Source organism: Pararge aegeria, chromosome 3, assembly GCF_905163445.1.
Source record: "Pararge aegeria chromosome 3, ilParAegt1.1, whole genome shotgun sequence".
In the NCBI taxonomy this organism is placed as follows: domain Eukaryota; kingdom Metazoa; phylum Arthropoda; class Insecta; order Lepidoptera; family Nymphalidae; genus Pararge; species Pararge aegeria.
The window spans coordinates 7,817,068-7,843,218 of record NC_053182.1 but is presented as its reverse complement, the minus strand read 5'-3'; the positions used below and the strand labels follow the sequence as shown (position 1 = coordinate 7,843,218).

The 26,151-nt window shown below is 36.4% G+C and overlaps 1 protein-coding gene across 1 annotated transcript in view; it reads left to right on the top strand.

The window, feature by feature from the left end:
- Window positions 1–2,832: 2,832 nt before the first annotated feature.
- LOC120637026 (large neutral amino acids transporter small subunit 1) overlaps window positions 2,833–26,151 on the top strand; it is a 32,859-nt gene continuing 9,540 nt past the window's right edge. The window contains exons 1-4 of the mRNA XM_039908612.1: window positions 2,833–3,242; window positions 11,967–12,265; window positions 21,828–21,953; window positions 24,155–24,296. Of these exons, the coding sequence (XP_039764546.1) occupies window positions 3,100–3,242; window positions 11,967–12,265; window positions 21,828–21,953; window positions 24,155–24,296 (710 nt within the window). The 5' untranslated portion in view covers window positions 2,833–3,099. The remainder of the gene's footprint in view (window positions 3,243–11,966; window positions 12,266–21,827; window positions 21,954–24,154; window positions 24,297–26,151) is intronic.

The window sequence follows — 26,151 nt, the reverse complement described above, 5'->3', positions numbered from 1 at the left end:
TAGACAGATGACATCAAGTGAGTCGCTGGCAGCTACTGGAAACAAGCAGCTCTGGAGCTTGGATTTTGTAACTCCCTACAAAAGACCTATGTCCAGAAAGTCAATCAGTTGATGATGATAAAGTTGAAGACCCATTATAACGCTTTTATATCAATCAGTCAAATTGGCCCCTAAGTGTAGAAGCTTGATGTTAAACCTTTTTCTAGAAATAGGCTATTCAAACAAACATAAAAACAGACTCTTCAGCTTTATTAAATAAATAAATATACTACGACAAAACACACATCGCCATCTAGCCCCAAAGTAAGCGTAGCTTGTGTTATGGGTACTAAGATGACTGATGAATATTTTTATGAATAATATACATAAATACTTATAATATACAGATAAACACCCAGAGACTGAAAAATATTCATGTTCATCACACAAACATGTTCCAGTTGTGGGAATCGAACCCACGGCGATGGACTCAGAAAGCAGGTTCGCTGTCCACTACACCAGTCGGCCGTCGGCCGTATTAGAAGTATACAAAAAATAATTAGGTATTTTAATTACACTGCAAATATTTACTGCAACAAGTAATAAGAGCCTAATCAGCTTTTCACACTAATCGGTAAACAATATTGTTATGTAGGTCAGTTATACATACTTATTAATTTAAGTTTTGAATAAATTTGTTTATATTATGCAGGTTTTTAAGTCTTTTTAACTTAAAAAAATGACTCTACATATACAATCTTTTTACGTTGTTTAATAAGGCCTAGGATTGTTATTTTTGGGACTACGTTTATGTCGTTGGTCCTAGGTTTGTCCGAAATCTAAAGTCAAGACCCATCGTTAGTGAGAGAAAGACGTCTAAGTGCATTGCGTTAGGGAGACCTTAATAAAATGGTTAAATATGCAGACGAAGATGCTGGCTATCAGAATTAAATCAGGACCTTTGTATCTAAGTTTGCATGAATGTGGGTTTAAACTTAAATAATTATAGGAGTAATAGTTTTTTACAATAGGAAGGACTGTTGGCTCTGATTGCAAGGTTTATTGTTTGGTTCGGATTGGGTTGAATTGGCTATGTTAAAATTTCAAAAAAGAAATAGGTACCTAATGCTTATTTAAGTAGGTACAATGGAGTATTGAGCTTAACATTATATGGTACACAGCTATATATATATTTTTATTCTACTACAATTTAGCCGCAGTCTCACCTAGTAGTGATGATGCAGTCTAAGGTAACCTTACGGGCTAACCTGTTAGCAGTGGCGTGCACTTCATACATGCACAAAAGCACTGCATACACTAAAATTGATATATAACCCGTATAGGAGGATAATTTTCGCCGTTATATCCAATTTTCCTGCTGTATGCATGCCCTGGTAAAGAACCCAATGCACGCCACTGCCTGTTAGGGAGTATGGTAGCTACGACCCTAATAGGTTTCTACGCGACATCGCACCGAAACAGTAAATCGCGGCATGTCGTTGTCGCTAGGGTGGTAAATAGTCTAGGCTAAAGCCTCCCACCAGACTAGATAAAATTAAGAAATTATAATTATAATTCCTAAATTACCTCTGCTGGGACTCGAACTCTAGACCTAGTCCTAAAATTCGCAGCGCTCACCGTTGCGCCAGGGAGGTCATCAAAAATGTTTTATTGTACTACAGTTTTAATATAGAACTCTACATTGCATGGTCTAAGTTTTATTGTGGAAATGTTTATGTACCTATCTATAAGTTCAAATGTCTCAATCCATAATCACTCTCGGCATAAAAAGAGCTTGGGCCACGCTGGCCAAGCGCGGATGTGTCTAATTCCCATGCTTTTAAGAACATTATAGGAACATTAAGGGAGGCGTGCAGCTTTCACCACAATGTTTTCCTTCACCGTCCAAGCAAGTAATATTCAATTGATTAAATAGCATAAAATTTAGAAAAGGTGCGTGCCACACTGCCAGGCATCGAAATCGCTCCCCGAGCGTGAGGTGTGATTCCTAACCATTAAGCTATCACATGGCTATTACCGCTTAGGGGATGAGAAAGTGCCTTCGCACCAACAAGGTGACGTTGGAACAGGGACAACGTTTCCGTAATCTCTATTTATAACTACTATATTATGAGATATACATATAAAGAAAAACAAAATGGGGAAAAAATTAAGTTACGTTTTTTATTTTATTTTTGTGTATTTTCGAAATAAATTAACATTGCAGACTTAATCTTATTGCATTAAGTAATAGTAGGTAATAATAATATTGCATAAATTACATAAAATAAGTAACCTCGATTGGGTCGCACTTACGATCAGCAAACAATATAGTATATCTAAATGCGAGGATATACCTAATTCAGTTTTATATTTTGCTATAAAGCCATAAAGAGGTGGAAATGACGCAACAAGCTCCTTCAGTGACATCATAATTTAATGTTGTGGTTGTGTAGAGCATAGATGTAAATTAAGTACCTATTAGTACCTAGACAAGAACCAAGAACACCTATTGGAATTTTATTATGAAAAGGAGTTGAGTAAGAAACTGATACGTGTTCAAAGTAGTTAACAAAAAGTTTGTGTCCTGAATCGCAAAGTACCGTGTCACTTGCAAGGCCGAGGTTATTGCTGTCAAGTTATTTACAAAAATAGTAATAATACGTAGACGTTCAAAAAGAATTACAAAAAAGGTCTCTACTCTCTGTAAAGGCCCCTACCGGCTCTATCCTCATCAATGGTGTCAAATGCCGCCTTATTTGTTAGATTCTTTTCTCTTTCTTCCGCTCCGAAGTTTCCGCTTGCCGTCCTTTTCTGTGCGTATAGTGCGGCAGTCACAACCGAGCGCACCGTAGTCCGTAATCGCATTCATGAGAATCGTACCCCACAATTTACACATGCGCTGAGGTGACCGCTCGCGTTTTACGCGTCACAAATATTCGTACTTCGACGTCAAAACCTCGTGTCTAGTTTCGGAGATCGTAAAAATGTTGACTGAAAGTGACTCAGGCTCATAACCAATACACACAAAAAAGCAGCTTTTGTATTGTACTGTAGCTTTACACCAATCTCAACGCCACGTGAGTTTTATTATCAGTGTTTGTGATTGATTTTTGCGGCATGGGTGAAGAAACTCAAGCCGGTGATGGAAAAGTTACGCTTAAACGTAAAATTACTCTGTTTAATGGTGTCGGAATAATTATAGGGACGATTATTGGCTCTGGAATTTTTATATCTCCGACCGGCGTTTTCCGGGAGACGAAGTAAGTACCATGTCAATATTTCCCGCTTTCTCACTAATAAACGTTTGCGATTATGGTGTTTGGTAAAAAAAATAGTTTGCTAGTTTTATGCTCCAACTTTATTATTCAACAATTGTTTTGGGGTAAGTTTTAATAATGCTTGTTTGCTACTTGCATACTTTAAACGTTATAGTTTAGATCGAATGTGAGACCGTCTGAGTTCTATTCACCTTTTAACCACTTTTGTTGAGATTTAGTTTTGTTGTCATGATTAATTATATCAATGTGTTACTAAAACTTAACTGATTATTTACCAAATATTATCTACTGCTACAAATATGGTTGGGTAGGTACATACTTTAACAAAACACAATTAGGGACCTAATCGTTTTCATTATTCGTTTTATACCTACGTCTTTTGCAATTAAGGATTTAATGTGTCATCAAATTATTATTGTTTGAATTTTAAAAAAAAATTCGCATCCTTAGCAGCTCATCTTGAACTCATGCAGCCATTGATCTAAACGGTTGCAATTCGAGATGAAATGCTTTATATCTTCATAGTTTGTCTTGCTACACTTGGCGGATTTCGTAGCGCAATTTTTATTTGGTCTGCGTTCACTGTGCCTTTAATCGTAGCTCTATGATCTAGGTATTCAAACATTGCAAATAAGAACTTACCTATTTCTCCAGTAAATAAAGCCCATGATCTTCAGCGCTGAAGGGCTTACCTTGGAATCCCTATGAATAGTATTGGATGGTAATTCTCGATGCATAAACTGTATTTTGAAGTCACGTTTCTATCAGCATAAACCTAATCAAGCCCAGCTGTACGAAGAAGTATCCAAAAAGTATAGTTTGCTTGATATTGTTTTGCCCTGCATCGGTAGGTGACTATTTTATGGCCTACCAAACTTATCATAGGTTACCTACTCTTGAAATGTTGATTCCTTTGGCTCTTATTCTGTGAGGTTTATCTTTGATTAATTCTTCTTTCAAATACCGTGAAGCATTATTTACCCTAATAAATTACCTACCTACTTGTAAATCTTGATAGTTGTTTCCCAGTAAAGTCTTTTAAGCATACATATAGGTACGATACCTCTGTCCACGTCTGATATTATGACGATGATAATGCACAAAAGCAGCATGCGTTCGCTTTTGTCAACCGGTATATACCTACCTACACGTGGGTCAATGCCATTTTTTTATACACATTATCAAGCAAGCTTTCTTATACACATTATGTAAACAGAAAAATAATTAAGATAACATGGATACAGCCTTGACACAGTTCGTTGGCATTTGTGTCCAAGATAACAATGGTGTATACTGCAAATATATGAAAAAAAAACTATTTGCAGATTAAAGCCAATTAAAGAATATTACAGCAATATAAATATTGATATCTTGCCATTTGCCTAATTGAATAACTTGTTATCTTTTTAAATTGTAATAAATTCCTATTTAGTTAGGTATTTAAATGATCACGTACTTACATAAAAGTCAGTTATATACTAATACTAGCTGTTGCCCGCGACTTCGTCTGCGTTTGTTTTTTGATGTGGCATTAAATTGCTGCTGTCCGCTGAGGAGTTCTGTCGTCTATCTCCAACCACAGTTTGGGCACACAATTAAACACATATACCTGTATAGTACAATACACTACTTGTACATCGTCAAACACTCATCCCCTCTCCCAAAGGAACCGAGCTTAATGACGGGATAAAAAGTATCCTATATTACTTCTAACACTTCCAAGAATCTATATATATCATATTTACATTCTCCGTGGAAAAATACATGGTCATACCAATTTTTATGACAATCGGTTGAACGGGGCGGAAGTCGATACTTGACAGCGCCGCCTGGTGGGGAGTTACATCAATGGACATAGCATGTTCGTTTTCTCCGAGGAAAAATACATGGTCATACCATTTTTTATGACAATCGGTTGAACGGGGCGGAAGTCGATACTTGACAGCGCCGCCTGGTGGGGAGTTACATCAATGGACATAGCATGTTCGTTTTCTCCGTGGAAAAATACATGGTCATACCAATTTTTATGACAATCGGTTGAACGGGGCGGAAGTCGATACTTGACAGCGCCGCCTGGTGGGGAGTTACATCAATGGACATAGCATGTTCGTTTTCTCCGTGGAAAAATACATGGTCATACCAATTTTTATGACAATCGGTTGAACGGGGCGGAAGTCAATACTTGACAGCGCCGCCTGGTGGGGAGTTACATAAATGGGCATAGCATATAAACCTTCTCCGTGAAAAAATACATAAGCATACCAATTTTCATAATGATCGGTCAAATAGTTTCTGAGTTTATCGATGACATATATACAAACATCCTCTTTTATATATATAGATGAATAGGTACCAAAATATTAATACGTAGGTAGGTACCTGCCTATGGAACTTTTTGTAGTCGGGCCGTTTAAACGCTTAACAAATGAACTCATTCGAATTAATAATACACACAATGATTATGACTAGAAGTTTTATTTGTAGTAGGTATTGTTTATAGCTGCTTTTTAGTTTTTTGGTCAAGGTAGAAAATAAAAAAACCGTAACATGACCGTAACCTAATAGTATAGGTACTATACTATATACCTACTACGACAACGCACACATCGCCATCTAGGCCCAAAGTAAGCGTAGCTTGTGTTATGGGTACTGAGATGACTGATGAGTATTTTTATGAATAATACCAATACATAAATACTTATAATATAAATATAAACACCCAGACACTGAAAAACATTTATGCTCATCTCACAAACATTTTCCAGTTGTGGGAATCGAACCCAGGGCCTTGGACTCAGAAAGCAGAGTCGCTGCAAACTGCGCCAATCGGCCGTCAATAAGTTCTAGTCTACTATAGGTACTCTACATAGGTAACTACCTACTGCGAAAATTATTACTTCAACTATATTGGGTACGTAGGTACTAAAGTCCCAGTTGTACAGTCACGCCGAGGTAGGTACGTCGAAAAAATAAATTAACTCTCAGTAATTCTAGTCTAGTAGAGTCTATGGTTTTTTTTTTGTTTATATCTCTGTAACTGCGTTTTTGGTGTCCAATAAAAGTGAATTCATCCAAAACATTTTATTTATAGGTACCTACTAACTTCACAGTGCGTACTTAAGTTTATTCGTTCAGTATTATTAGTATTCTGTGACCATACGAAATGACACCATCATCAAAATTTTTTATAATAATCGCGTGCCTAAGCTAGAAAAGTATTAATTATCTATGTGAACGGGGACAAAACAACGTAAATTATATTTGAAATGAAGTTAGTAGGTACTTGCTTAGAAATAACTATTAATCTATTTAAGTGGTGAAGAATACGACTGCTGCGTACCTACCTTCCCGCGAATTTCGTGAAAGGCGACTGCGGAGTAAAGCTATTTTAAGCGAGTTTTGTATTTCCCTTAAAATAATGTCTCAATCAAAATCAAAATTTCTATGGAAAGATGACTATAAGTTACTAATAATAATAATAATAATTGTTTATGAATTGCTTCATGTACATTCATAAGAGCCATGACGCCCCGCCGCGTCGCGCCGGGTTATTGCAATCAAATTTCCTGTAATTATTTTTATTAATTTACTGAATTCAAATTATTATGTCCAAATTAAATTATTATTATTGCAATTGATTTAAATATAAAAATATGTCACCTTAAAACTAAAAAAATAAATTATTAGTATTTGTTAACCTAAAACATAAGAATAATTACGATTTACAATAATTATAGAATTAGGATTTAATTTCACTTACACTGTTATTAATAATTGATAATTAATAATTAAGATATCATGTAATTGAGGTCTTAGCGTCATATTTAAATAGGTCGTCTACGACATAAAAACAGTTTTGAATGAGCCAATGTTTTGGATTTTGCTTAAATACCGCAAAGACAGCAAATTTGTGCATTGGTAGGTAGGTACATAATAAGCTGTGTACGTATAAAAACAATAATATTCAATCATCAATAGCCTATCACAGACTAAATGCCTCTCAACCGTGCCCATAATCTCCAAGTTGCATTAGGCAGACGGGTTGGTGATTGCAGCAGATAGACATAGTAGTAGTAGCACAGAGGACGCAGCTTGCGCCCTTTGAACGTTATACCCTTAGCCTCGTAATCCATCCATTTCTCATCTGCCTTCACGGCGTAAATATTTAAAAAATAATAATAACCTAGCGTTAATATTCAATTGCTTATGTCCCAAGAAGATTTGGTTTCATCTTTCGGCTGGTTCTATCTTGCATAACGTTTAATATCCATACTTATTATTTATTTAAGATTTATTTATTTGAGTTCACCAACAAAAACACAGTATCACATTACACAATGGCATACATAATACAAATAATTACTCACTGCGGCGTCAACTGCGTAAACCATATATTACAAGAAATATTTGTTAATGGGGCTTATTCAAAACCTGATAAAACATTATTGTTGCAACAATTTCTACAAAAATACAAACAAAAAAAATGTAAGAAGGAAATCTATAATTTTTTATCAATATCTTGTGATCGCAAAACTTTGTCTGTAACAGTAATTGATTATCACTCGGAATATTAGTATATAAATATAATTTTAAGACTATTTTAAACGATCTATGACCAACTTCTTAAACGCGCCTATTCGCGTAGAAAAAAATTCTATATTATTAAAGTTCACGTTATATGATTGTAGCATTCTAAATAATGGAGAACGCTTGCCTGCATTGGTGCGACACATAGTAGTAGCAAAAAGCTGATGCATTCGATTTTTTCGTATAGGTGTTCTAAATGGTATTCTATAACAAAGTTTTCGGGTTAAGGTAATACAGTCATATTTATTATCACACAAGTCATATATTTGAATTTAATGAACTCTAAAAGACTTTTTTTTTATTATTCCACCATATGTTAGCCCTTGAGTGCAATCTCACCTGGTGGTAAGTAAGTGATGATTCAGTCTAAGATGGGGGTGGGCTATTAGGGGTGATAGTAGTTATGCACCTAATCGGTTTTTACGCGACTTCTAATCAGAACACTACATCGTTTAGCGTTACGTCTTTGTAGGTTGGTAACTAACCCCGGCCAAAGCCTCCTTCCTACCAGACCAAACTAGAGAAAATTCAGAAAATATAAATTCCCAATTTGCCCCTGCCGGAAATCAAACCCGGGACCTCGTACTTAAATTTACAGCACTCACCGTTGCGCCAGGGAGGTCGTCACTATTAGTAAGGTTTAATTTGGATAAGGATGAGATTTATTTTTCCGTGGGAAAAGTATTCGCGCATGCTCTTGCAGTGTGTCATTGAGTCTGCGTTGACCCTAACGCGACCAATTTAAAGGAAATCGTTTCCTCTATTAACCCAATCGGGCAACAATTCCTTGTTTATGTGAATTGATGCGTCGAAGACAGAATGAACTCACGTTTTGTACGTAAAACGATTCTGATCAAACACTGAGTGTTAGACCAGTTATGTGGTTTTGAACTTATAAAAGTTTCGTGTACCGGTTTAAATTTGTTCAGTGGTTTAGCTTGATTCGTTTGTAAATAAATTCAGATAAAGCGGTGATAACCTAATGTGTAAGGCATCGTCTTTCCTCTCGTGGAAACAGTTCGAGCCCCGGCACGCATCATTGTCTTTCAGAAGTTATGTACGTTTTTAATTTAAGAAATTTAAATATCACTCGCTTTAAACGGTGAAGGAAACCATCGTGAGGAAACCTGCATGCCCGAGAGTTCTCTAGAATGTTCTTAACAGCGTGTGAAGAGCAGCCTATAGTGGGCCAGTAATAGGTTGCTGATGATTCCTACAAAGGTTCTACACGCGTCCTAAATTTACACCTGAAATATATAAAATACTAGCGGACCCCAGCGCCATCTGTTGGGCTGATTTGTGAATCTAAACCATCCATGGTGCCACCCAAACGCATACCGAAAAATGCATTCAAATCGGTCCAGCTGTTTAGCAGGAGTTCAGTGACATACACACGCACACAAAATATATATATATAAAGATAAGCCCCAGGATTATTGTGTATTTTTTGTGTATATTTAATGACTGGACTAAAATAAGCCCCGCCCCTACAAGCTGAGTTAACCCTGAAGCTATCGGGGCTACTAAAGACTGTGATTAGCTTTTTTATCAGACCCATAATAAGCCAGGCAAAAAATCCTAAAAATAATTTAATAAAATCAAACACGCTACACGTACACGGGTATTCTTTTCAGCACATGCCGAGAAGTCAACATGCTGAACACTCACATACCAATTAGCTATATTCAAATAATAAACCGAGTGTCAGCTTACAGTATCATCTTTAATTACTGACATCGTAATGAAAGTTGGTACTTAGATGCCCGGCTACGCATAATATCAAATTCTTATAATATTCTCAACGGCGTGTAAAGGCTACCATTCCGCACTTGGCCAGCGTGGTAGACCACGGGCTAAACCCTTCTCATTCTGAGAGACGTATTTTCCTGTTGTGGTCCGGTATTGGGTTTATTGAAGTGAAATTATCGTAACCGCGTTGTGCTATTTTTGGTGCTATGGAAAGGGCTGTGGTCCTACAAGACGGAGGCCCCCGATTCGAACCTCGTTAGCGGCATGATTTTTAATTTCTGATTTTTTTACTCGTCTGATCTGGATTCGACAGGGGCTAGTTAACATACCGACAAATACGTGGCTCCAAGCGACTTATTGTTACAGTAGGAACCCCACTTATAAATTTTCGCAACCGCTCACCACTCCGCCTAGCATTGGTAAATCCCTGTAATGCGAAACTATCCTGAGTCATTCGAACTTGCCATTTTATTGTGAACAGCGAATGCACTTGGCTTGACTTGGCAACAGGGCCAAGGCTGTTCAGAAGTATGGTTTTCTTTTAGAATTTAGATCAAGTAGAGTAAGTAACTGAGCGCACTTTGGTAGCGTGGTTAGATTTTAACAAGTAATTATGTTCGACTACGGATCATTAGGTTCTGTTTTAGTCCACCAACCGGCATTGCAGCAGCGTGGTGGGTCTTTAACCGTCTCCGGAAACCGAAACGGAACCGGAATTTTTAGGATATTTAAAGCACGTTAACCGTCGTTCCCTGTCACATATGATATTAAACGTTATCAGTCCAAAGCGCGCTATTACACTCCATCCTTAGTCTATCCGACATCCCAACCCTCTCATAGTTACTAACCCAACTTTAGCGCCACTCTCAACATGAGGATGCCTAAAGATATACTTCACGACCCTGACGCTAAGATAACAACTGACAATGCTCCTTATCAGAAAGTACAATCAACCTCTGCACAGCATCTCGAGCCAGCTAAGACGAGGTCCCCGATTTCTGACGTCATCCGGACGGAGCTTCTTCGAGCCCTAGTGTTCAAACTCTACCTGGCACGTGAGCTCACATTACGCTGTTCAAATTGAAATCATTAGGGTTAATCAGCTTCAGACAATCCGAAAAAAAAAACGAAACGAAACACTCCATTCAACGCTTTCCTCACCTACCACGTTTCTTCTCTTTGCGACAGACAAATCCACCTCCTCACTTTTGGCATATTTTTGTCTGAAAATCAGGCTGGAGGTCGTCCTACGACATGGCCTGCCCTCTGCCATCGTCCCGTTGACGCTCGTTTGTAGCGATACGGTTGCATTACGCACACGAATCATACGCAGACCTTTTCACACCATTATAAATTCAAACGCGTTTAATCCATACAGACGCGCGTGTGTAGAGACAGAGATGCGATGCAAAAGCAAGATGGCCTCGGTCGGTCGCTAGAGACGTGCGATGCTAACGCGCGTGTGTACCAAACGACAACCAAATGCTCCGTACGATAAAACCGCTCGTTTAAGAAATGGGGTGTATGAGAATGGGTTAGGCCCTAATGTCTTCAAAGGCGTCAAAGTGTATCAATCCTGAATCCGCACTGCTCAAGTCGCGTGTGTAGTCTCGGAGCAGTGCGGGCGAACAAACTCTAGCGCATCCATGAACGAGACTTGCAAAGGTACTTTGCTGAATCTTTACCTGAGTTCAGCCGATTTATATATTTCATTGTTATTTCACTTTAAAGTCATTAATGGCGTGATCTAGATACTGTAACATTGCGGTTTCACCCAAATATTTTTCTTGTATCAAATTACCTATGTCGCGTCGCTATGTGCAATATTCTTAACTTACCTACATAGGTTATTTCGTAATAACATATTTTCAATATTTTTGTTTGTGTACTACGAAGTTATAGTCACCTCTTTAATTAAACCTGTTAAAGTAATTTAATAATTAAAATGCCATTTTCAATCGCCATTTTTGGGCATACAGGGCTGACTCCTGTCTTGTAAGGGTCAACAAATCGTTACAAGAAAGAGTCAGTTTGTTATCAAGACTACACCATGTTATTTAGTAGTTTAGTATATTATTATGAGATAATGAAAAGGAACGGGACGGACAGGATAGGCGGACCTATAACAATGTACTAAGGTAGTCAATAAAACATTATATTATCTACCGAGTTTTGTTAACACGGGTAAAAGTGCGAGGGACAGCTAGTTGCATATAAAGTGACTATAATAATTGATGGAGTAAAACCATTTGATACATTTGTTAATCACATAGATATTTTACGTTTCATGCTGGGGAACTTATTTTATTATTTTTGAGTGCGTTTGAATAGTGCGTGCAAATTCTATATTCCATTATTTCTTTATTTCAGATCTGTGGGAGTATCCCTAATAATATGGCTGGCTTGTGGCTTGCTGTCGACGCTAGGTGCACTCTGCTACGCAGAACTAGGCACCTCGATCTCAAGGTCGGGAGGGGATTACGCCTACATCTACACAGCCTTTGGACCACTCCCTGCATTCCTGAGGATGTGGATAGCGCTGCTCATCATTAGGCCCACAACGCAAGCGATAGTTGCGCTTACGTTTGGCCAGTATGTGGTGAAACCTTTCTTCCCCGACTGCAATCCCCCGGAAGATGCTGTGAAACTGTTGGCTGCTGTGTGCTTATGTGAGTTCAACTTTTTACAAGCGTTTTTCTTCGTATAACTTTCCGTTTCAAATTATGAACTCTCATAGTTACTTTAATTGCTATTCATATGGTCATTATCATCATCATATAAACCCTTTATCGGCCCACTACAGGGCACGGGTCTCCTTCCAAAATGAGAATGGGTCAGGCAGTAGTTCACCACGCTGGCCCAGTTCGGATTGGTGGAAATCACACACCTTTGGGCTGCCACTCTCAGGCATGCAGGTTCCCTCACGGTGTTTTCCTTCACCGTTGAAGCAAGTGATATTTTAGTTGCTAAAACCGCACATAACTTAAAAAAGAGGCGCATGCCGGGATTCGAAGTCGCCTCCTCGAAAGTTAAGTCGAAGTCCTAAAAATACACACAAATATTTTACATTAATTCGATCTGCAAATAAATCAACGACATATCTAAGAGTACTCATGAACTATTTTTTGCCATTATATCAGTAAATACGTTATAGCTTTGTTTAGAACGGGTATATGCAAGTACCTACCGATATGTCACGGTTTGCTTGTTGTATTCAGTTAAATCGTAATATCAAGACAGCAATACAAGGTTATTTCGTGCGCCCGCCTGGTGCTCTTTCAACTCATAGCACCAATGATCCAGTGCCATTTTTTTGTTCAATGACTAAGTCATATGCAGTAATACGAGTATAATAAGTATTTATGTGAATCTTTTTTCAAGCACTTCATTTACTTGTTTGATCAATATAGAAGGTTGTCATAAAAATCTCTTCAACGGCCTATCTAGCACTAATATTAGTGTAAATTAATAGACAATAGTTGTTTATTCATAAATATTAATATTATACGTCACATGTACTGACGAATGGGGAGACTATTTTCTATTGTACGATACCGTCACTCAGCGGGCCATGGAGAGAGCTATGCTCGGAGTATCTGTACGCGGTCAGAAATGTGGAGATTCGTAGAAGAACCAGAGTTACCGACATAGCTCAACGAGTCGCGAAGCTGAAGTGGCAATGGGCCGGGCACATAGTTCGGATTGTTTGTTTGTTGTGGTCCCAAGCTGGAAAGACGACATTAAGCGCGTCGCAGGTAGCCACTGGATCCAAGCGGCACAGAACCGTGGAATTTGGAACTCCCTACAAAAGACCCATGTCCAGCAGTGGACGTCTATCGGTTGATATAATGATACTGAAAAAATTATACGATAAATATCTTATTTTAAGTAAAGATAAGGATAGAGAAGCGGCGATAGCCTAGTGGTTAGGAGTTCTGCCTCCCTTTCGGGAGGACCGTACTCAGTCCCCGACATACACCTCTATCTTTTAGGAGCTACAGGGAAGGAAAACATCGTGCGGAAACCTGCATACCTGAGGGTTCACCACAACGTTCTTAGACACCTGTGAAGTTTAACAATTCGCACTTGGCCAGCGTGGTGAACTATGGCCTAAATTCCGTACCGGAATGCGTACTTATAGACGCAAACATACCGCATAGACATTATTGACGCCTATTAGGTATAAGTGCAAACCGCGTGAACTAGCGTCACAATTATTATTTGACTAAGTCATTACCTCCTAAACAGTGGTTAAAAGGAAATGTTTATTACAAAATATTGTCTTAATAATAATTCAGTTTTTAGTAACAATACTACTACAATGACGGGTAAAAAGCACCCGTTAATTATTATTATTATTATTATTACTATAGATAGGTAAATAAAAAAACAATATTTTGTTGTTATTTGTAGGTATTATAGTATTTTGTAGGTGTTATAGTACTCGAAGCTTATTACTGCTGAAATAAAATATAGTCTTCGTTTCTAACTGAGAATATATCTTTGTATACCAAAAGCTTTTTTTTTTAAATCAGTTAGTTTGAGCGGTGATAGAGCATTGTGTAGGAGCTCGACTTCATCTTCAGGGGCCGAGTTCAAATCCCAGCACGCACATTTCTAAGTTATGTGCGTTTTAAGTTATTCAAATATCACTTGGTTCAACGATGAAGGAAAACATCGTGAGGAAACCTGCATGCCTGTGTCCACCCATCCGCACTAGACCAGCGTGGTGGATTACGGCCTTAACCCCTTCTCATTGTGGTCCGGTAATGAGTTGATGTGATAAAGTAGTTTTAAGTATGCATTACACAATATTAAATGAAATAAAAACTTTCCTCTTTACAAGATTAAGTATAAAGACAGAAACAAGTCAAACATGTTTTGATGCAAATATCGTTATACCTACTCAATTGACCCCATACGGTCATACCGGGATGATGTTTAGTTATCAGTTTATAATTATTATCTTTGTTTTGCCTTGATCTAATTCACTTAAGACACTGTGTGCAGTTGTGTTTTAGAAAAAGAATTAAAATTAGTGTGTTCATATATTACATACTAGCTGTTGCCCGCGACTTCGCCTGCGTTTGATTTTGTTTTTAAAGTATTCCGTATCGCTAAGCCTTAAATGAGGGGTTTGCTGCTGTCCGCTGATGAGTTCTGTCCTCTATCTCCAACCACATTTATCACATCTACGCAAAGTTTGGGCAAAATTAAACACATATTATAACCTCTATAGTACAAAAGTAATTATTTATATCGGTTATAATTGGTCGGAGTTATGGTGTAAATCGTTAAACACTTTCATCCCCTCTCCCAAAGAAACCGAGCTTAATGTCGGGATAAAAAGTATCCTATATAACTTCTAACACTTCCAAAAATATGTGTACAAAGTTTCATAAGGATCGGTTAAGAAGTTTTTGCGTGAAAGCGTAACAAACAAACTTACATTGACATTTTTAATATTAGTAGGGATAGGGAAGTAGGGATAATCATGTGTAGCGATTTCACACACACACCACGGTCTTTTGCTATTTATGTTCAGCGTTTCCCTGGGATTATTCATGTCATATTTCCACAAAGTAGGTGATTTACCAAATTTGATGCGCAAAATTATAAAACAAATATGATTTTGGTTGTGATATTATGACGGTGATAACTCCATGCGGGGGTAACGAATGCGCCTGGTCTAAGAAGAAGCCAAGGGTTTTTTATTGTATTACCATTTCACATCTATCGTGTACGTAATCTATACTTCCATACTAATATTATAAAGAGGCAACATTTTTTTGTTTGATTGTACCCAATAGGTTCCGAAAGTACTGGACCGAAATAACAGTCACGACTCGATACACATAGGCTGTAATTTATTTCTCCAGTGAGAATATATTTATCCAGTGAACTTATAAATTAGTAACATATAAAATTTACTAGACCGCCGGTAGAATCAAAAGTGGGTAACATTAGTATCGCGGTATTAATTCTTATTCAAAAAAATATGTATTAGCATGTAAAAGCAGTAAAATACTTTTTAATTCATTACAAAAACAATCTATTGCATTGGAATTTAGAAGTTGTCGCGAGTTTATAAATTAAGAAAAAAAAAAATTGGTTGTCTGTAAAGTCGGCTTACTGACGATAGTTGAACGTGATAACGTCTTAAGAAAATACTGATAGAATAGATGCATTTTTCAAAAGAAAATTTTAATTTTTTTCTTTGATAGATATTATCGTTGCTATAAACAATTGACACCACATTCACTTTTCGCTGCACTTCATCCTTGCCGAAAACAAGTAAATGTATTATTGTATACAAGCTGTCCACGCGGACGCATCGCTCACTCAAGTAGGAGAGAGACAGATGTCGAACGCGGAGGCCGACTGTGCCTCTTTGTCGTTCGTTCCGCGCTCTCGCTTGCACTTCAAGCCTTGAATGGAACACCTCAGAGCGAAGTAACGCCGCATACGTCATGTTTTTTCGTGCGTGCAGCCGGCTCCATCGAATTATAAGACGTTGTCACGTCAAAATTTTAGAGACGTACACTTAATTGAAAAAGTTCTTTTTAAAAAGTGGCTAGATTATTAGGTGTGGGTTCACCAAACTTAGCACATAGGGACCTCAAACTTAAGCGCCTAAAACTATTTGTGCTGCCGTTACCACGTAGACTTTATCTTTGTGACATATCAACTCATTGTTGATACGTTCCTCCCTACTTAATAGTTATATTATACAGCGTGTTTAAAATTAAATCGAAAAAAGTTTACTTTGGTATCTTTGCCTAAATAAATATGGGACATCAAAACTAAGTTATTTTTTGGAATAAAATTACATAGGTAGGTATGTTAACTGTGATCTGTTTAATTATTAATGTAGCTATAAAGTTTTTCTTGTTCAACTGTAACAAGGTTATAAACTACCATAGGTACCTGGCACGTTTGGCACCTTCCTTATTTTTAAGTTATAAGTTAAGAAAGATAGAGATAACCTAACTCTACTTACTATTATTATATATATGTCTTAATATTATTAGATAGGTATACAATCTTTAAATTACTTTTAAGCGTAAGGTGTCCTTTTAAAATAGAAATAGAAACGTGAGTTTAAAATAAAACCAAGTAAAATAAATGAGATATTCGGTATGTCTGTGTTTTTATTACTTTTTGATGTTTTTAAAACCTGCTTTATACTAAAAAGTAATAAAAGATTGTTTACATAAGTGATAAGGTCAAGTAAAAAAAATATTAACTATAGATACTCGTACCTCCACCTATATCATTATGTTATTTACTTTTAGCAACGTATTCTGTCTGATATTATTTAGAGGCGGAACGGTTGCTTTAGAAAATAAATAGTAATGATTGTTTTTACTTCCGCATAGGGAACGATGGGGCTGATGTTGCTATTAAATAAAGATTAAAAATAATAAAAGTTATTCACTTACGTACATATTTATTACTCTAGCTTTCAAGATTTCTATTCCACCAGTTCTGGATTCATTTGAACAACAATTTAATTCCAGTCCAGGCTCGTAAGTACAACATTTGGATAGATATAATTACATGTACCACATGAGTAGTTAATGAGTCATGGTATAGGACTTGATATTACATTGGTGGCGCCGCACTGGTTAGACGCCGATGGACGGGTTGACAGAGGTCGTTAAGATAATCCATCATCGTACTTAATTACATGTAATAGGAACTAAGTATAATTACTAACATCTACATCTCTAAACATTATAATAAAGAAAAAGGACTTCTTCGAGCTTAAATAATAAGTTGTAGCTAAAGAGTCAATTAGAGTAAGTTAACTCTTGACTCTTGTTTTAGTGGTAGGAGAGCTTTTGTTCGTCCAGGGAAGTACTACCGCCATGATTATTTATGCTGATAAACAGCATTGTGCTGCGTACTGTGTGCGTGTGTGTGTGTCGGTCTGAAGGCCTTGCTTGAGGCTACGCCCGGAGGTTGATGCTTACTTCATGGGGGCACTTCGGAGCATGTTACTTGAATGCCCTGTGAAGTGTTGCTCCTTTGAGACACAGAGAACAGATTTTTTAAACAAAAAAATATAATAAAAAGAAATTCCAACTGATTATTATCAGTGAAATATAGTATAGAAACTAAACTGTTGAATAAAAGGTGAAAGTATAATCCATATCAGATCGGATATAACGAACTTCATAAGACGATTTTTAAGCAACGAGGAAGGTAAACAACAGACGATTTTGTAACGTAAATGCAACATGGTAAATACATTAAAAACTATATCCTATCTCTATTTTTGTAGCGTCCACTGACTCTTCCTATGGGGTTCCTTTCAACTTTTGTTCGTTCCCTGATGAGCCCAGTGGCGTTCCTAGAATTTGTACCAGGGTAGTTATAAAGCCGAAAGATGGCACTATAAAACAGCTTTTCTGGACACTGTTCGTTAAACACCACAGATTCAGAATGCCAACCGTTGTGCTGTGCATATCAGTATGATTATATAGCCTCATAGCATCAACCTACCTACATAGATTTTTTATTTCTTACAAGTTGGATTATATGCAATCTCACCTGGCGGTAAGCGACGTTAAACGTCTAAACTGCGCGGTAACCTGAAGAGGTCATGGCAGTTTATTGAACTGATACGGTTTCTTCCCTGCAGCGTACGGGCACATAAAATAAAACGGCGATTCTTTTTATATCGATAGGGTTGTAAGTGTAACTAGATGTTCCAGAAGCCTCATAACAAAGTCCATTTCGAGTTAGGTGTTACATTTGTCGAAAAAATGGTCGAACCCTTTGTTGAGAAACATTAGTATCTTTCGCTATACAAATGTCCTTTTTAGGTATAAATTAGAAAGAGAGAAAAAACATTTATTCATGTTAAGTGTTACAAACATTACATCTTATAATAATAAAGTAACAACATAGTATACACATACAATGTCTGTGTGTAACACCAGACAGAAAGGGTACAGCTCAGCATTGGCCATGCATTGTTCCTGAGTATACGGTGACGATACGGCATACTAAATATATAAACAAATCTAAATAAATTACAGCGGAAATGGGCTCCAAATACATCCAAAGAAATTTTATAGCTCTAGTTGTTGATTAAATTCTCGATTTGTAATCAAATCTGAATTCCTCGAGAGTGGTAGGTTAAAAAAAACCGTTAAACTCATTTGCTTTACAAAATTCGCATTCCCTTTCGCATATAGCTTTAATGGTATCAATTGGCAACTTAATTAACTTGTTTACAGAGCTCTTCTCCTCGTTTAGAGTATGTTTTCCACTGAAAGCGTAAGCGCTGTATGATGTGCAGCGGACGGAAAAATTATATTATGGTATGGAAAAATGTTTATTTGTAACTGTTGAATCGGGACTTTTACAGGCTTACATACATAGATATTAATTGTTTCTTTTATATTTTGGAAATGCGTTGTTGGAAGATTTTATGAGTCACATTATCAAAACAGCATTTTAATGCTAACATGAGTTTCTATCGTTAATATAGTCTTGTTTACAAATATTAACTATCAAACTGGTGTCTAGGAACGGTTTGAAGAGATGGAACCCGCAAAAAGAAGTGCGAAAGTTACAGATACCGTTATCAGGTCTGTTAACATTAAAAAATTAAAGACGATCCTATAGAGAGAGATAGAGATGACGTGGTCATTGTTAGTAGTAAATCTTCAGACCATTACCTTGCCTTTTAATTCTTTTAACAGATATACAAATATACGCGAGTATACAATAAATAGATATACAATAAAAATAAAATAATTATATTATATTCTAAATAAATAGCTAATTTCGCAAGCTATTTTTCGCATGCAATGGAATGCTAGACGTCCTGTGTATGTTGTTTTGGGAAACCTGTACTTGATCTCACATTGTAAGAACTGTATTGAATCCTGCATTGTAGGTAATCGAAACAGTGACGGGTAAATCGAGTTATATACTCGTTTTGAACATGTAAATTTTTATAAGTCATTATGGAGGTATTTCATTTTAAAAACGAGAGATAGCAAGGTTAAAAGCTCTTCTTAATGGTAATTAAGAAGACACATATAAACAAGAATTCATAAGATAAAATAATGCCCTACCACACACAAAAAACAGCATTGTCGATTTTTTTTCTGTGTTCAGGCGTTTGAAGATCATCAGCCCATTTCCTACTCCAGAATAAGGTCTGCTGAATATCCAACGCCTCAGCAACTTATAGCAACAGTAAATGATGATCAAACCTCCATAGTAGGCAAACATAGAGTACCTTTAACTGGTCAGTTGAGTTCGCGTTATGGGTCATGCATTTTTTTATTTCAAACCCCCGTCGCGCGTCGTCCGTATAAGTTGGACGTGCCTGTTTGTATGTCTGTGGCATCGTAGCGGTCGAACTAAACCGATCTTGTTATTTTTAATGGTTTGACTAGTAGAATTGTTTATGACAACGATAAATTTCATATCCAAGATGGCATCCAACACAAAATGGTTACTTACATTGTTTTTTTTTTTACATCTCCCTCAATATGGTTATCAAATGAAACGGCTTGACTTGTCGAATAATGTACACGAAATTGAAAGTCGGGGTTTCTTTTAATTTTTAATTTTATTATTATCGTAAAAAGAAAAGATAGATAGATGCACGCCAGTGAACCTATACCTAAGCCCTAAAATCTGTTACAATAAATCATTCAAGTTTATCAATGCACATTGTACAAAGGTTTCTTAAATTAGATACAAGCTAGAGGTATTTTCTAAAATGATTGTAGAACAAGATTGTGAAAGCCAAGAAATACATAGGTAGGTAAGTAGGTTTCATAGGTAGGTAGGCAAACGATCGCTTCGTCAAATGCAATTTACCTATAATAAATGTATTCAATATCGAAAGTTGGGAGAGTTCGTGCACGAGAAAGCTTGTTATTATCGAGTTTCTTGCTATCTTTTGTACGTTGAAATCTCATTAGCACAGTTAACAGTAACCTTGACATATAAACGGTTTCTAAATAATGATCTACTGAAGTACTTAGGTAGTTTAATTTGGGTAACTGCAGATGATACATCGACAAACCTATAGGACATCTAATATTAATATTTGTTTATGTATAACTTTGCAAATAATAACACAATTGACAATTGAATCTAAAATAGCTGCCTCGTTCGACTTAAGTCATGTATTGATTAAGAAAATAATGTTTCAGAAACGATATCTACGTGTTTCTCTAAAGTACCTATCATATTTTTTCAGAAACATATCATGTTGCTTCTGTAAACACAACAACAGCAACAGGTGCATGCGAATATGGATGCGTATTTCATTATAAGAGCAACTACCGAGTTTCTTGCCGGCTCTTCTCGGTATAACCGTCTTTCCGAACCAGTGTTACAGCCACTACAAACAGACATACTTGAAGTTTCAAAGTTGCTTAAATTGGGTTCCAGGAGCCCGCTTACTTAACTTACTAAGGCTCCACTGTCTGTCCGTCTGTCACCAGGCTCTATCTGATGAAGCGAGATAATTAGACAGTTGAATTTTTCACACATGATGTATTTCTGTTTCCACTGTAACAACATTCATGCCAAAAAACACAATCAAATAAATATTTAAGGCTCCCATACAAAAGACATAATTTTTTTAGGCCCTATTTATAGACAATGGTAATGGTTTATTGATATTCATTATATCAAAGTTATTATATTTTTTGGCATATATATATTTGGTATAGTTTTTGGTATAGATATATGTTAATTATGAGTACGTATAGATATAAAATTGTGTATACGTTTATCATATATATAATATAGTAATAATGTATAAAAATATATATTTGCTATATATATGTGTATATTTCATCATTCATGTATTTATAAATACATGTACGAAGTACCTCTCGTCTTGAGCTGTGTTTTACGCCATCGGTTGCCTGGAAGAGATCGCTATGTAGATAAGGCCGCCTATTTGTAAACATCGCGTGAACTAGTTTTTTTTTTAATTTTTCCTGTATTTTTATGTGATGATCGCAGTAGATGGTAGTAGTAGCACAGAAGACGCTGCTGCCTCTGCTCCGTTATATTCTCTTAGTCTAGAAGAGGAAGGATGGTGATAACTTTATTCTGATCCGCCGCAAACACACGGCACTTGGTTATTTAAGTTTAATATTATGACAATGAAGTCGGATTTTATATTTTTTTAATAAGCTTTTTTTAACTGTCAACTTAATAAGCTGTTTATCCTCTGACTAGGCGTGTTGACTGCAATAAATTGCATCAGCGTGCGATGGACGATGCGCATCCAGGACGTGTTCACCTCCTCCAAGCTGCTTGCATTGATCGTCATTATCTTATCTGGAATCTACTACATTTGTGCTGGTAAGTTTTTTTTTCCTTCTTCCTGATTGGTTAATTATCTCTTTGGCTGCCCGCACAGACAGCATTTTTGACATATTATGAAAATTAAGCTTAAGCTTCTGGTGTATATAAGCTTAAATGCACCGACACCGGAGCATCCTTAGGAGTTGTTGACTTTACAATGAATGAATTGTTAAGAACTTAATGATAAAAACGTGCGTAGAGAGTACATTGCCGAAGAGTGGGAGTTGGGTGGGGAGTATAAAGATTGAAGAAATTATTATTTTGTATATACAAGGCAACATGAGCTGGGCAAGTCAACGAGAGAGTTTGCCCAAAATCACCACGTAGAGCAGACGGGCTTCTGATCACAGTGAAGGTAGTACAGACAGAGACGCTGATGCCTTTTCTCCGTTATTCCCTTGGCCACCACGTACGATACCCGATTAAAGAGAAAGGTGGTGATAATTTTTTTCTAATCTGCTGTCACCACACGGCACAGGTAGTCGAAGGAGTAAAACAGTGTTCATAATAAAGAAAAACTTTTGTTCTACATCTTCTTCCATAACTATACGAAGTTGACATAAAAATACGCAGTGACAACCATAACATCAGCTTAAATTTAAGGCGATAAAAGATCAACAGGTCCCAGATGGCAAAAGTAACAAGGTTATGGTCATAGATTATTTTAAAACAATAATAATTTACACACATTTATGCGCACGCAAATTCATGTGAAAATGCGATTTCGAGTCATTACAATTAGTTAAGGTTAAGTATATTTTTTTACGAGTATTAGTAGTACTTTTTATTGTTGGTGGGTATGTTATGTTAAAATAGACTGATAAATAATGCTATCCCACGGCAAATTTATTATGTTATCCCACGGAAACTTCTGGCCGGTGCTATTCCAGGCTCAAGAGTTTCTCATGTCCGTCTCTTACATGAAAGCTATCTACATTTCATCAAGCACAGCTCAACAGAAAGACACCTTTTATATTTATAATTTTAGAGGTAAAATACATATGAAACTGTGTCTCCAGGAGAAGATATTTCTGACCGGGTCGTGTACTCGTAGCCCTTACCTTGATATGCCTCTCGATAGATAACCTACTTTACAAATACACTAGTCAACTATTAGTAGTTCAAACCGAACGACATAAAGCTTCGCGTTATTGACCTCTTAGTAATACGCAAAAAGTTTTTATACAGACAGATTTATCAGTCTGTGTGTTTGTCTTTCTATCAATGAATAAGGAATATGTATTTTGAAACGGCCCATAGATACAATAGTCATATATATAGCCCCTAGAAACGGAAGTGGCCCAGGACTGTGGTTTTTTTTTATCTACAAAAGACTATGTCCAGCGGTGGACGTCATTTAAATATGAAATTTCATCCATTAAAAATCTGACTTCTTACTCAAATGTTTAAGTATTATCCATTTGTTTTCAATCTGTTGAGTAGTTCAGAGACAATAATTAATTATATATGAATATTATCCAGCCTTTTAACCCAAATTAGCCAGATTATATACATTATTTAAAGAAGTTTCATCTCCCACTAACTATTTTCTAATCGATGGCTTTGTTCGTAAATTGTAACAATTAGGTCAATTTTGATGATACGGATCTACCTACCCGAGACGGCACTGTTTCCCGTCCGCTTAATTACCGTACTAAGTATTTTCGACGCATCATCGTGGATAATTAGCTTATGTTCCGTAAATACTAAGACTAAGCAGTACCTACCTATTATTTTGGTGTCCATATCCTAGGTATCAATTCAGAACTAGGAACTGCACTACTAACCAGACCAGAGAAGCGCATTATAGATTGTTTGAAAACTAACTACTTATAGAGTAAAGTGACACCTAGTTTTACCAAAGGTTAACTTACAGCAAACAGGTCCTAAACCTAACATAATTTAATAAAAATCACGAGTATAGTCTAAAATAACTCTAATTGCACACTCGCACTGAATATTTTATTATTTTTAATTTAACACCTTCCCGTCTTTACCTTTAAAGCTTAGTCTTCTGAATATTGTTTTCCAGTTAACCAATGGTCTCCGCAATACTGGCCACCTAGAAAAAAAAGCTTCGTCTTATACATTAATATCTGAATAGTATGGGTTATTGGTTTATAATAACCCATATCCAAACTTTTAGGTAAAGAAATAATTGAAAAGCTTTATGTTCACCAATTCGTCATTTTATTCAGGTCACACGGAAAACTTCCAGGACTCTTTCGAAGGCCAATACAGCGCAGGAAGCATTGCGCTCGCTTTTTACTCGGGTCTCTTTGCTTTTGGTGGCTGGAACTACCTAAACTTCGTGACAGAAGAGCTTCAAGACCCGTACAAGTAAGTATTTTAAAAATTTGTACCACCAGCAGTCTATTCTCCTCTTCTTTTTTTCCTAATTCAAAGGTTGCCTGGCAGCGATCGCTATTAAGCGATAAGGCCGCCTTTTGTATTCTACTTCTTTCTTTATGTTTCTGTTTTTATTATATTTTGTATATGTTAATGTTTTGGTGTACAAATAAAGAGTTTAATAATAATTATTTTGAATAAAATTTTTTGTAACGTTGGCAATAATTATCAGATATGTGCAGCGAACGAATATAACAATTATTCTCCGCCTAAGAATGTCCTACTGTTCGATACATGAATCCTCTCTCCTAGGAGCTCCGGTTACGCTACAAATTCTCTGTACTCATTCTGGTCGAAGTTGGAGAGTCTGTATCTGTATCGGAAAAGCATGTATACCACTCTCTCGTGTTGAGAAGTTGGTATTTACTACTTTAAGTACCAATAAGTTTAAGAAAAATAATAATAAAGCAAAATATATTGTCGTTTGCAACTACCTACATTCCATTCTTAATGAATAACTCATACCTTTTTACATATTATGTATACTTAATCACTCAAGCAAGTAGGTAGCTATGTAGTTAATCTATTCCGTAGAAGCGGGAATTACTGTATACATTAAGGAAAATTAGCTATATACCTACCATGGCATGGCATTTACGCCTAGTTACCTTTATCACTCTGAGGATAGAGCTTTGTTTCTACGTAAGACATCTGAAAACGTTCTTCTTGCACTAACCCAGATTATAACAAAAATAGAAAAATAGGGAAGGAAGAAGACAATAAAATAAATGCCATAGTCTGTTAAATTCAGCTGTAAGATTCCTCGTAAAGATAAGCATCGTTAGCGAAAAACACGTTCCGAAAGAATTGATCGTACCCACCCAGTTATCGTAGTTTCATCAAGTAATGCTAAATGATAGTTTCGTACATAGTTTTTGTTTTTTAAACTTGCGCTTAGATATCGTATTACCTTTCACATTTTCGTTTCGAATATTTATTTCATTATTTATCGTCAGGGCGTTTATTCGATACTGGCACAATATTTTACTCGTAGAACAGCATTAGTATTAGCTAAAGCCGTTGTTCTAATTAAATGTATATATGAAACTACTAGCATACTACTAGCAAAAATGTTCCAGTTAAATTTAAAAATGTAGTACGTGTCTTTACCAACATTTGTAACGGAAAAAGCATAAACATGATGTTGCAAATATGCCTTATTAGTTTTGATATTATTATCATTCAAATCAATCTTTGGGGTGGCCAATCTTACTGGCCCATGGCGCTACAAGATGAATCTCAAATTACGCCATTTTGTACTTTAGGTAGATTTTTTCTTTATATGCCTTATTACTTTCGTCATTATCATCATTCAAATAAATTTTTGGGGCGGCCAATGCTTTGTACAGGTTACTTACATACATGTCACCCTATTTATATGATTTATTGGTCTCATGTAATACGTAATCATCTAATGAATACGTATTTACTCTGATTAAATAGGTTTGTGGTGAGGAAAATAAAAATGGACTTAAACCTCAGGAGCTAAAGTGAGGCGCTCCCTCGAGTGCACGTCAAACAGTCGTTTATCGAGGCGATTTATTTGACTTGGCATTTTCAATAAAAGATCCAATTCCTAAGTGGTGCCGAGATAAATGATTGCTCTAGGATCTTGTGCTTTATTTATTTCCCATTTGAAGACGTCTATTGTTCCTTCTTATAAATCTATACATAAATGAAAAGACTTGTGATGAATCTTCTGATAGATAAAAGAGGTATTTTTTTAACGCAGTACAATTAATTCACTAAGCTTTTTGTAATTTCTACATGCATATGCGTCCGATTT